Source organism: Mustela putorius, unplaced genomic scaffold (assembly GCF_011764305.1).
Source record: "Mustela putorius furo isolate JIRA1106 unplaced genomic scaffold, ASM1176430v1.1 tig00000129_pilon_pilon_pilon, whole genome shotgun sequence".
NCBI classification, from domain to species: Eukaryota; Metazoa; Chordata; class Mammalia; order Carnivora; family Mustelidae; genus Mustela; species Mustela putorius.
The window spans coordinates 25,239,390-25,250,729 of NW_025421290.1; the positions used below are offsets into that span (position 1 = coordinate 25,239,390).

The 11,340-nt window shown below is 47.7% G+C and overlaps 1 protein-coding gene and 1 pseudogene across 1 annotated transcript in view; both read right to left on the reverse strand.

Moving 5' to 3' along the window:
• Positions 1–3,033, reverse strand: part of KCNK13 (potassium two pore domain channel subfamily K member 13) — a 105,500-nt gene extending 102,467 nt beyond the window's left edge. The window contains exon 1 of the mRNA XM_004739067.3: positions 1,228–3,033. Within this exon, the coding sequence (XP_004739124.1) occupies positions 1,228–1,567 (340 nt within the window). The 5' untranslated portion in view covers positions 1,568–3,033. The remainder of the gene's footprint in view (positions 1–1,227) is intronic.
• A 4,493-nt stretch (positions 3,034–7,526) lies between these two features.
• Positions 7,527–8,115, reverse strand: LOC101669874 (annotated as a pseudogene).
• Positions 8,116–11,340: the final 3,225 nt, after the last annotated feature.

The following is an 11,340-nucleotide window of genomic DNA, read 5'->3' on the forward strand; positions in this document are numbered from 1 at the left end:
TCCTCCTCACCAGATGAAGCCCTGGGCTTCTAAACTAACCTTGGGAAATCTTTCTGGACTAATCATTCTCCTGGCGGAATGTCAACCTAAGACAGCCATGCGTGGGAGCTTCAAGCAAGTTTGCCTTGTCACCCTGCCTCACTGACAAGCTCTCCTCCCTAGCACAGGGGCCGGGGTTGAGAGCACCCGCAGCGCCCTGGGGGCCCTGCTGCAGCTCCTGGGCTCTGGCAGCGACTCCCTTTCCGGGTCTTGTTTCAAAGCTCCTCCTCCGCTTCAGCTCTCTCCTTCTCTAAGAATTTCCACAGTGTCTTCCCCCACCCCCTTCTAACTCCATTATGCTTCAGAGAGAAGGAGTCTTTAGAGGTGTAGTACAAAGACCCAACATTTTTCTTCTGCTACAAATAAAGGTATCACCGACCATATAGCCGTGCTATCACACTCTTGCTCAAGAACTCTCAATGGCTCCCGATTGCCTCTATGTAAGTTCTAGTTCCTTAGTTTGGCTGTAAAGTCCACCTTCATGCTCTGAGCCTGGAGACCTTCCTAGCCTTGCCTCCACTGCTCCATCTAGATCAGGTAGCTCATGAGGCACCCCCGAAATGAAGTTCTCTCCTCCTCTAGAGTGCAAAACACTTCAGTCCCCAAACCCATACCTTACACTAGCTGGTTCAACCTGAAGGTCACCCCCCCTTCCTTCTTGGTAGGAAACTCTTTTCCATCCCCATCGGCGCTTTGCCCGCTTACTTCTAACTTGGTATTCAATCTGATTTTTCTCTCTGTAAGCTTGAAGTCACGGACAGTCTTAGCCTTCGTGCCTCCCCATAAATCACTGCCTCGTGAATGGTGTTAAGTCAGTAAATCTTTGTAGGGTCCTTCTGATTCCTAAGCTTTTCCCCTAAAGTTTCACGAACTCAAGCTCTGTCTCCTTACCTATATAGAAAACCCTCCAGAGCAACTTAAGGCTCACTCAGCTCCCCTGTGCGCGGGTTAACAAGCAGGCCCCCGGGCCAGGAGGTCAGAACGAGCGCCCAGGTGTTGCGGATGCTCCCGCCCCGCGGACCGCGTGTAGGAAAGCGGAGAGGCAGTACCACCTGTGGACGAGGCGGCAGCTCCCATCTGTACCGCGGGGCTGAGCGCGGGGGTGGAGGAGCGCAAGAGCCCCAAGCGGTCCCAGGAAAGGGCCTGCAGAGCCCGGCGCCCCTTCGCCCCCCAGCGACGCCCGCTTACCTATGGTGGACACGACGGTGCCCACGAAGTAGAAGGCGCCGGTGAAGTCCCAGCGCGGGCGGGCGCTGTCCACGCGGATGCCGGCCTCGGTGGCCTCCTCGTAGTGGCGAAGGAAGCCGCGCAGTTCGTCGCGGCTCAGGTTGTGGCGGCGGCTGAAGTTGGCCAGGCGCTCCTCCCAGCGCTGCTTGGCCTGGCGCTCGTGCGCGAGTTCCAGCGCCGAAAAGACGGCGGCGCCGCCCAGTAGGTAGAGCACGATGAGCGCGGCGAGCAGCAGGAAGCGCGCGTTGTCCTCGTTCAGGTAGCCCGGGCCGCAGCTGCAGCCGCACCCCCGGCCGGCCATGGCCGGGTCCCCGGGGGCCGCCCCGCGCCGGAGGGCCGTGGCCGCCGGACGACTGTCGCTCCGGCCCCCCACCCCGGGGCTGGCCGCTCAACCCGCCCCCGCACGCCCGACGGTCCGCTCGCTCATGACCTCGGGGCGCAGTCCCAGGCCGCGCGGTTCCCCAGGCCGCCTCCTCGATCGCTCCCGCGGCGCCCGCTCCCGCTCCCCACGTCCGCCTCGACTCCTGGTTTCAAATCCGCTTTCTGTCCCCACCCGCCTCGGAGTTCTCTTAAATGCTCGAGGTCCGAGTGACCGAGAGCGGAGTCGGCTGGTTCCCCCCGGATGCCCTCCCTGATCTGCTCAGATTGGGGAGGGGGCGTGGCGCGTCCTCAGCGCGAATCCGGGCGGACTTGAATTTCCCCCGCAGCAAGGTCTTCCGGCCTCGGAAGCTGGCGGGTTAGAGGAGCCGGGTGGGCTCAGTCTCTTCGCCCATCTCTTCTCTAGCCGCCGACGGCTGGGACGCGGGGTGTCCGTGTGCTGGCGCTTGCTGGGGGTGCCTCCCCAGATGGATCCGTGGGGCTGCGTGCCAGTCTCGGCGTCGCTCGGAGCCTCAGACCTCTGGGGTCACCTACCCGTCTGCCGGGGTGTAGTGGCTGGAGCAGGTCCTGGGTGGGCGCATCCCGAGGGACGGCCGGGAGCGGGGCCCACGGGTTCCTACCTCGCGTCCGGCCCCCGCGCTGCGCGGCATCCGGCGGACAGAACGGCTGGAGGAGGACACCAGAAAGGGAGGTCGGAATGGGGGGACGAGGGGAGTTAGGGGCATCTTCCCCGGGCAGCCCCCCTAGCCTTGCTCCGAGCGCCCTTGGCCTCCGGGTCCCGCGCGGGGGCGTCTTCCGCTCCCACGCGCCGGCTGTGCGGGTGCGACGCGCGTCCCTAGCCAGCCCCAGTTCCCGGAGAGGTGGCGGAGGACTGGGGGCTGGAGAGTTCCAGCTCCTCCATCCGGGCTTGGCCGCCTCAGTGTGCTCCAGAGATCTGGTGCTGCGGAGTGCTTTCCCCTTGCCCCGTGCAGAACAGCAGCCAGACTCCCCAGCACACGGCCAGGGGCTCCCTCCCCAAGACCTGGCCTTTCAGGGGGCACTGGCACAGTCTCTGAGCTCCATTCTCACCTCCCCGGGACAGCCCCCTCCGCGCCGCCCTGTCAGCACTGCTCCCAGGGCCCCTCCTCGCCTCGGCCTCGCTCTGCAGAACGGCGCTGGGAGCCGAGCTCCCCGGGCTCCGCCCGGCCTGGCTCGAGCGCTCCGAAGCTGCAACAGGTGGAGCCCGGAGGCTGACCGCGGCAGCGACTCCACCCGGTTCCCAGCCTGCCGGCCGCGCGGCCCCGCTCCCAGCGCGGTGCTCCGCGGGCAGATGCGGTCTCTCAACTGGCCCACCCGGGGGCTGCAGCGCTCCCACACCGCGCGCTCAGATCCCGGGGAAGTGGGTGCTGTAGAGAGGCAGGCTGGGTACTTAGCGGGCTTGAGTGGGCCCCTCCTGGGCCAGAAGAGGGCGCTCCGTCTCCTCCAGACTCGTGTCGCCCCCACCTGTGTACCCGGCCACACTCGGCCCCTCCGGAATCGAGCCCCTGGCATGTGGGAGTGAATACGGATACATAGAGGAATGGACGCGTAGGCATCTTCTAACTAAATAGAAGTCCCCCCCGCCTTCCGAGAGAGTAGTCCGAGGCTCCGAGCCCACCCACCACCCACTTACACTCGCTGGGAGCAGAGCATAAAGAAACACAGAGCTCTGGATTCCAATGCACCTGCCCACCCCTCAGCTCCTTTACCTCCTCCTGAATGTCCCTATTTTATCTGCTTCACTGGGGGGCAAGAGCTTTAGGAGCTAGTCCATGTGGAGACACGTGTAAACGAGAGAAGGTCAGTCCAGCAATTACTCCCCTCCCCCATTTTAATATGAAAATTTTCAAACATCAATTTCAAAGAATTCTATATATTCACCACCTAGATTCTACAATGAACATTTTACTGTACTTGCCTTATTACATATTTATCCATTCTTCTTTCCATCCCTCAAGCCATCTTATTTGGGTACATTTCAAATTAGGCTGTAGACAGCAGTACATCTCCTCCCCAATACTTTTCCCTACATATCATTAAGGAGAGTCCAATATTTACAGACTTTTTTTCTTTGGGGGTAAAACATATAGTGAAATGCACAAATCTTAATGCACAAATCTTGAAGTGTGCCATTAGATGAGTTCTGACAAATGCACGCACCTGTGCAGATTAAACCCCTACCTATCCAACCTATCAACCAAATATCACCGGCAGTCCATATCTTCCTGGTATCTTCTCTGTCAGCAAATCCCCACCCACATTCCTCCAGAGGAAATCACTGTTCTAATTTTTTCACCCATCATCGGACTGCTTTTGCTTTCATAGAACTTGCTTTTCTTTGTTTTAGATCTTCATATAAATGGAATTCTACAGTTCTGTCCTTTTGTTTAATGCATTTTTGAGATCTATCCATGATCTATGTCTTGGTCCTTTATTCCTTTTTATCACTAATTTTTAAATGTTTGAAGAGTCATTCTCCTATAGATAGAAACCAGGGCTGCTAGATTTTTTTTTTTTTTTTTTTTTTGGCCATCATAAAACTGTTAGGAACATTCTTGTGCAAATTTTTGTGGATCTGTTTTCAGATCTCAGGTTCAGATCTACTAGGAGTAGAACTGCTAGGTCATAGGGGAGCTGTGTACTTGGTTATATGAAACTGCTTAACACTTCTCCAGAGTAGCTGTATCAACCAATGATAGACAATAGTTCCATAACCTTGTATATATTTGGCAGTATTAGTCATTGTGATTTTTTTTTTAATTTTTAGAAGATTATGTGAGAGAGATAATGAGCAGGGGGAGAGGGAGAAACAGCAGCAGACTCTTCACTGAGCAGGGAGTCTGACACCAGGCTCAATCCCATGACCCGGAGATCATGACCTAAGCTGAAGGCAGACGCTTAACCAACTGAGCCACCCTGGCACGCTGTGTGATTTTGAACATACTGGTGGGTGTGTTGTGCTATCTTATTGTGGTTTAATTTGCACTTCCCTGCTTTCTTAATGTGCTATGGTCACTTGCATATCTGCCTTTGTAAGTTTGTTGAATATTAATGTTGAAATTATCTCTTGAAATATGGTATCGATTATCTGTTTAAAAATTGATTTCTTGGGCGCCTGGGTGGTTCAGTGGGTTAAGCCTCTGCCTTCGGCTCAGGTCATGATCTCAGGGTCTTGGGATTGAGCCCCACATCTGGCTCTCTCCTCAGCAGGGAGCCTGTTTCCCCTTCCCCCTCTGCCTGCTTCTCTGCCAACTTGTGATCTCTCTCTCTCTCTGTCAAATAAATAAATAAAATATTTTTTAAAAAATAAAAATAAAAATCGATTTCTCATGGGGCCACCTGGGTTTTCCCTTTGCTAGCTGCATCCTAAAAATTTCAGTATGTTGTATTTTCATATAATTTTCAAAATAGTTTCTAATTTTTCTTCTTTGACCCATGAATTATCCGGAAGTGTGTTGTTTAATTTCCAAATGTTTGGGGTTTTAAGACAAATCCTTTATTTCTAACATTTTCACTGTGGTCAGAGAACCATAGTCAATGTGCTTCAGTCTTTCTAAATCTCACTTATTTTATGGTCCAGCAGCAGATCTGTCTCTGTGACCATGCCATATGCTCTTAAATATGTATTCTGTGGTTGTTGGCTGTGGTATAGTTAGACTCTATAAGTGTTAATTAGGTCAAGGAGTTTGACAGTGTTTTTCAGATCTTCTGACTTTACTGATGTTTGTTCTAGTTATTCTATTGATTGGTGAGAGAAGAATGTTGAAATCACCAACCAGGAGGCATCTGGGTGGCTCAGTTGATTAAGCCTCTGACTTCAGTTCAGGTCATGATCTCAGGGTCCTGGAATGGAGCCCTGCCTCGGTCTCCCTGCTCAGTGAGGGGTTCACTTGTCCTCTGCCCCTCCCCCTTCTCATGTTCTCTCTCTCGCTCTCTGTCTCAAATGAATAAATAAAAAATCTTCTTTAAAAAAATCACAAACCGGGTGCCTGGGTGGCTCAGTTGGTTGAGCGACTGCCTTTGGCTCAGGTCATGATCCCAGACTTCCAGGATCGAGTCCCGCATTGGGCTCCCAGCTCCTTGGGGAGTCTGCTTCTCCCTCTGACCTTCTCTCTCACGCTCTCTCTCACTCATTCTCTCTCAAAGAAATAAATAAAATCTTTAAAAAAAAATCACAAACCATGACTATGGAATTGTCTATTTCTTCCTTTAATTATGTCAGTTTTTGTTTCATACACTTTGAAGCTCTGTTATTAAACTCAAGCATTTATGATTATTACATCTTCTCAGGAGTAATCCTTTTATTTTTATGAAATGTCTTTATCTCTGGTAATACCCTTTACATTCAAATTTACTTTATCTGATATTAATCTAGTCACCACAGTCTTTTTGTACTTAACATTTGCGTGGAATCTTTTCCATTTATTTTTTTTTAAAGATTTTGTTTATCTACTTGACAGGGAGATCACAAGTAGGCAGAGAGGCAGGCAGAGAAAAAGGGGGAAAGCAGACTCCCTGCTGAGCAGAGAGCCCGATGCGGAACTCGATGCCAGGACCCTGAGATCATGACCCCAGCCAAAGGCAGAGGCTCAACCCACTGAGCCACTCAGGCGCCCCTTTCCCATTTATTTTTTAGCCTGTGTCTTTACATATTTAAAGAGGATTAGTTGTGCACAGTGTATAGTTGAAAGTTGGCTGGGTGGTCAGGTCTGACAATCTGCATGCACATTTAACTGGATTGATCAGATCAACACTGTTCAACAATTTCTGCAATGATGGAAATATTTTGTAAATATTTATGTTCTTCAGTATCGTAGTCTAATATGACTAGTGAATTCTTGAGTGCCACTGAAGAACTAAATTTCTTTCTTTTTTTTTTTAAGATTTTATTTATTTATTTGACAGAGATCACAAGTAGGCAGAGAAGCAGGCAGAGAGAGAAGAGGAAGCAGCCTCCCTGCGGAGCAGAGAGCCCGATGCGGGACTCGATCCCAGGACTCTGGGATCATGACCTGAGCCGAAGGTAGACGCTTTAACCCACTGAGCCACTCAGGCGCCCCTGAAGAACTAAATTTCTAATTTAATGTTAATTTAAGTTGAAATATCACATGGCTAGTGGCCCTATTTTAGACAACATAGGTTGAGATCCCTTATATTTAATACAGTGATTTAGATTCAAGTCTACCATTTTACTCTTTGTTTTGTTTGTCCCCACTGGTTTTTGATCCTCCTTGCCCATCTTCTTTTGGATTAACTGAATATTTTTTAGAATTCCATGTGATCTGTTGACTCTTTAGCTCTGTCTCTTGGCATTTTTTTAAAGTGTTTAAGGATTAGCTTTTCACAGCCCTCTCACAGTTACTACTGCACAACTTTGTATAAAATAGAGAAGCCTTCCAACTATACAGGTTCATTTCCCATCTTCTTCCCCACATCCACTGTGGTTGTCATTCAAATCACATTTCCATATGCTAAGACCTTCAATATATTTTTTATTGTTCAGATAGCAACATATATTTTTACAAAAAAATTCAGGTTTTATTTTTACTTATTACACTGGTTGGAACTGAGGTCAGGAACTTATTACTTTTGTTTCCTACCTCTTAGCAGAACAAAAATACATACAATGTGGCATTATCCTTAGACAAGGCTTGCTTTTTCACATTTCACACAAGAATGTATATTATCCTTTCTTGAACAAAATGCCCAGATTACCAAGGAAACCATCTTTGAGGAAGTGTTTAATAAGCCTATTTTATTTAAATAAATCCTCCAGTAGGAAATGGGAGAATTCATTGCCTTCACTTAGAAGAAGGCAATGAAAATAGTTATCTGTCGAATTTTTCTGTGCAGCTCACCAACATTTCCTTATTGGAAACATCCATTTTTCCACATCACAGTTCCCCAAATGACTTTAAAGTCTCAAACAAAGAATTCTGTATCTTCCTTTGGCTTGCTTCTCTGCTGAGGCTTTATTAACGGTTCACTTCCTATCATCCTCTTCATTTTTGAAAATTTTCTTTAGACCATTCACCAATCCCTCTCTAGGATCTGTTCCTGTGTTGTAGGAGGGCTCTTTCTTTCTCTTCTCGTGCTTTCTCAACCTGAGTCAGGCAATCGCACTGCCTGGTTTCTGCTTTATTTCTATCCAAGAAGAGAACTCTGTTTGACTTCTTTTAGAACTGTCTTCCACAGAGATGGGTTTCAAGACATTGTTGCAATAACTCTTCTCATTTGTATTCTTTACGGAAAGACCAAATGACCTCTGTGAAATGCACCTGCACATTCTCAGTGAGGAATTGATGAACTCCAGTTAAGTCTGTGAAATCCACATTATCTTATCTGCCCGATCCCATCCGCGATTTTCACCTTATATCCTGTTCTAATGGGATCAACAACAGCAGCAGCTTTTCACTGTCAAAAAGTTCTGCTTTTCTTTGATTTTTGCCGCATTATGTACTTAATTTGTCTCAATCTTAGATTTTTTTCAGCCGGCCTTTTCTAGTGGTCTTTCCCAGCAACACCTTCACCTCTTCCAGATCTTACTGTCGCTTCCAGCCTCCCTCTGCAGTCAGCATTGACTTGAAGAAAACGTCTGTCCTCAGGCTGGCATAGTGGGAGCTGTGGGAGCCTTGTCCAAACCTGAAGCTGTGGTTGGGCTGAGTCAGGCAAGGCCCAGCTGCAGGCGGGCAGGGGACAGAACAGGAAACGGTGCACCAATCGAGCATGCTCACCCTGACGGGCACAGACCCCACCTCCTCCGGTTGCAGAGCCCCAGGCAAACACCTGCCAGGTGCAGGACTTAGCGCCGCTCCGCAACACGGGTGTGTCAAGAGAAAGTCTTCTGTATTTGCACACATATTTGCTCCTTCTGGTGGCTTTCCATCCTTCCTGAATATCTGAGCTTCTCTCTGGTATGTTCTTCCTTCAGCCTGAAGACTGTCCTTTAGCATTTCTTGCGGTGCACATTTCCACATTCTCTTAGTTTTCTTTTATCTGATAATGTGGTTATTTTGTCTTCATTCTTGAAGGAGGTTTCCACCAGATATAGATTTCTGAGGTGACCCTTTTCTTTCTGCCTGTGAAAGACATTTTGTGCTGTCTTCTGGCCTCGTGTTTCCAATGAGAGGTTAGCAGTCACTCAAATCATTGTTCCTGTTCCTTCTAGCTGCTTCCAACATTTTGTCTTAAGTTTGGTCAAAATGAGTTTGATGAGGAGGCACCCAGGGGAGTTTTGCGTTAGCCTATTGCTTATTCACTGAGCTTCTTGAATCTATAAATTTATGTCTCTCCAAGTTTTTAGCCATTATTTCTTTAAATATTTTCTCTCCCCCATACTTACCCATCTCCTAGGATTCCAATCACATAGAAGTTAAACTTTGAGATATTATCCCACAAATCCTTAATTCCCACTCCATCCCCACTTATTTTCTGTTCCTTCTTCAGATTGGATAATTTGTATCTACTTAGGTTCAAGTTCCCTGACTCCTCTGTCATCTCCATTCTGCTACTAAGCCCATCTACTAAAGCCTTTAATTTCAGATTGTGAGATAACAGAAAATACATCTGTTGGTTCATGTCCCCAGTTCCTGACACAGAGCTCTTGAAAACCTGGTAAATTCCTAAGTGGTAACAGTACTAAGAACATCTTATGTTCTAATGCGGTGACTTGGGGTGGGGGTGGGGGGATGTGTTCCTGGATTGGGGCTGATCACCAGAAAGACCAAACCATGATTACAAACTTGGAATTTTCAGCCCGATTTTCCAGAGAGGGAAAGAGACTGGAAATGGAGTTTGATTGACCGTGCCTCTATGAGGAGGCCTCCATAAAACCCCAGTAGTACTGAGTTTGGGGAGCTTCCAGATTGGTGAACATATCCACACTGGAAAGGCTATGGAAGGGTTGTGAGTTCAAACTTCCTGAGCCCAGGAGGGTCTCAGGACTCTCCCAGACCTCACCCTACATCTTTTTTCACCCAGCCATTAGTCTGTGTCCTTTATCATTCCCTTAAAAAAAAAAAAACAACTGGTAGTTAAGTGTTCCCCTGATAATCCATCCTGAGGAGGGGTAATAGGGACCCTCTGATGTATAGCAGATGGCTCAGAAGCACAGGTGACAATCATCTTTGGTTGGCATCTGAAGTTGAGGGGGGGCAGTCTTGTGGGACTGAGACCTTTACCTGTGGGATATGACTTGTCTCTAGGTAGATTGTGTGATTTTTAAATTGCAGGACACACAGCTGGTGTCTCAGAATTGCTTGGTGTGGAAAACAGCCCCACACATCTGGTGACCATAAGTGTTTTGAGTGTGGTGGTCATGTGAGAGGTCAGCAGGCCCACTGGGTAGGGGGTGGGAACTGCCTCCAATGGTATATTTTTCAGTTCTAAAATTTCCATTCCTACTGCTTTGCTGAGATTTGCTATCTTTTCTTTCAATATAAGAATTTTTTTTTTTACACTCCTGAACACAATTTCTTTAGCTGGTTTAAGAATCTTTGGAGACTCTTTTGGTCTCTTTTGCTTGTCTTTTGAGAATAAGCCATATCTTTCTCTTTATTTGTATAGTGAGTAATTTTGGATTATATCCTAAGCATTGTAACATAGATAATTTATGATGTGTTGTAGAAACTCTGAATTCTGTTCTTTTCCTCTGAAAATAATTATTTTTTAAATTGTTATTTTTAAAAAGGCAGTTAACTTGGCTGAACTCAACTGCAAAGTGTCTCCCCTGCAGTGGGAAGTGGTTTAAATTTTAGATCAGTTATTTTAGCTTGGCTGTGCATGAACAGCTCAGAGATCAGCCAGAGATTTGGGCAGAATTTATATACAGAATTTGGGAATCCTCTCTTTGGCTCTTTTCTGTTCTTTCCCTCTTCATGCTCAGAGACTATGGTTCCTCCAAACCCTGTACTCTGGATCTTCTAGCCGGCAAGACTACAGATTGCCACTGGAGGTTCCATGGTGCCCATGGAGACATGACCTCAGGCCCAGAGTGGTTAAACAGAAACAAAACCAGGAAACTCACATAGTGTTGTGCCTTTTTTCCAGTTGTTGATTCCCGTTCAGTTTCTGCCTGTTTTCAATCACTCTCAGTAGCTGGTTTTTAAAGACTTTTCTCCCAGAGCTTGTATTTTCTGTCTGTGGAAGAGTTGGTTCAACTGGGGCTCTCTGGCCCTGCCAGAAACCCGAGGTTATGTGGTGTCTCCCGCACATTATAAAATGAAATTTTCAAACATACACCAAAGGTAGGGGCGCCTGGGTGGCTCAGTGGGTTAAGCCGCTGCCTTCGGCTCAGGCCATGATCTCAGGGTCCTGGGATCGAGTCCCACATCGGGCTCTCTGCTCAGCAGGGAGCCTGCTTCCCTTCCTCTCTCTCTCTCTGCCTGCCTCTCAGTGTACTTGTGGTTTCTCTCTGTCAGATAAATAAATAAAATCTTTAAAAAAAAAAAACATACACCAAAGGTAAAAGAATTTTACCTAGATTTAGCCTAGATTGTACACTTAAATTTTTTTATACTTGATCATAACTCTATCCATTATACTTTATTTCTGTGCCTTTCAAAGGAAATGCAGCCATTACTTCAGCATATGTATAACTAACTAGAAGTCAACAATTTAGTTTTTTTCTTTCTATGTAAAATTTACACAGAATGAATGGATATCTGAACTGTGCATTCT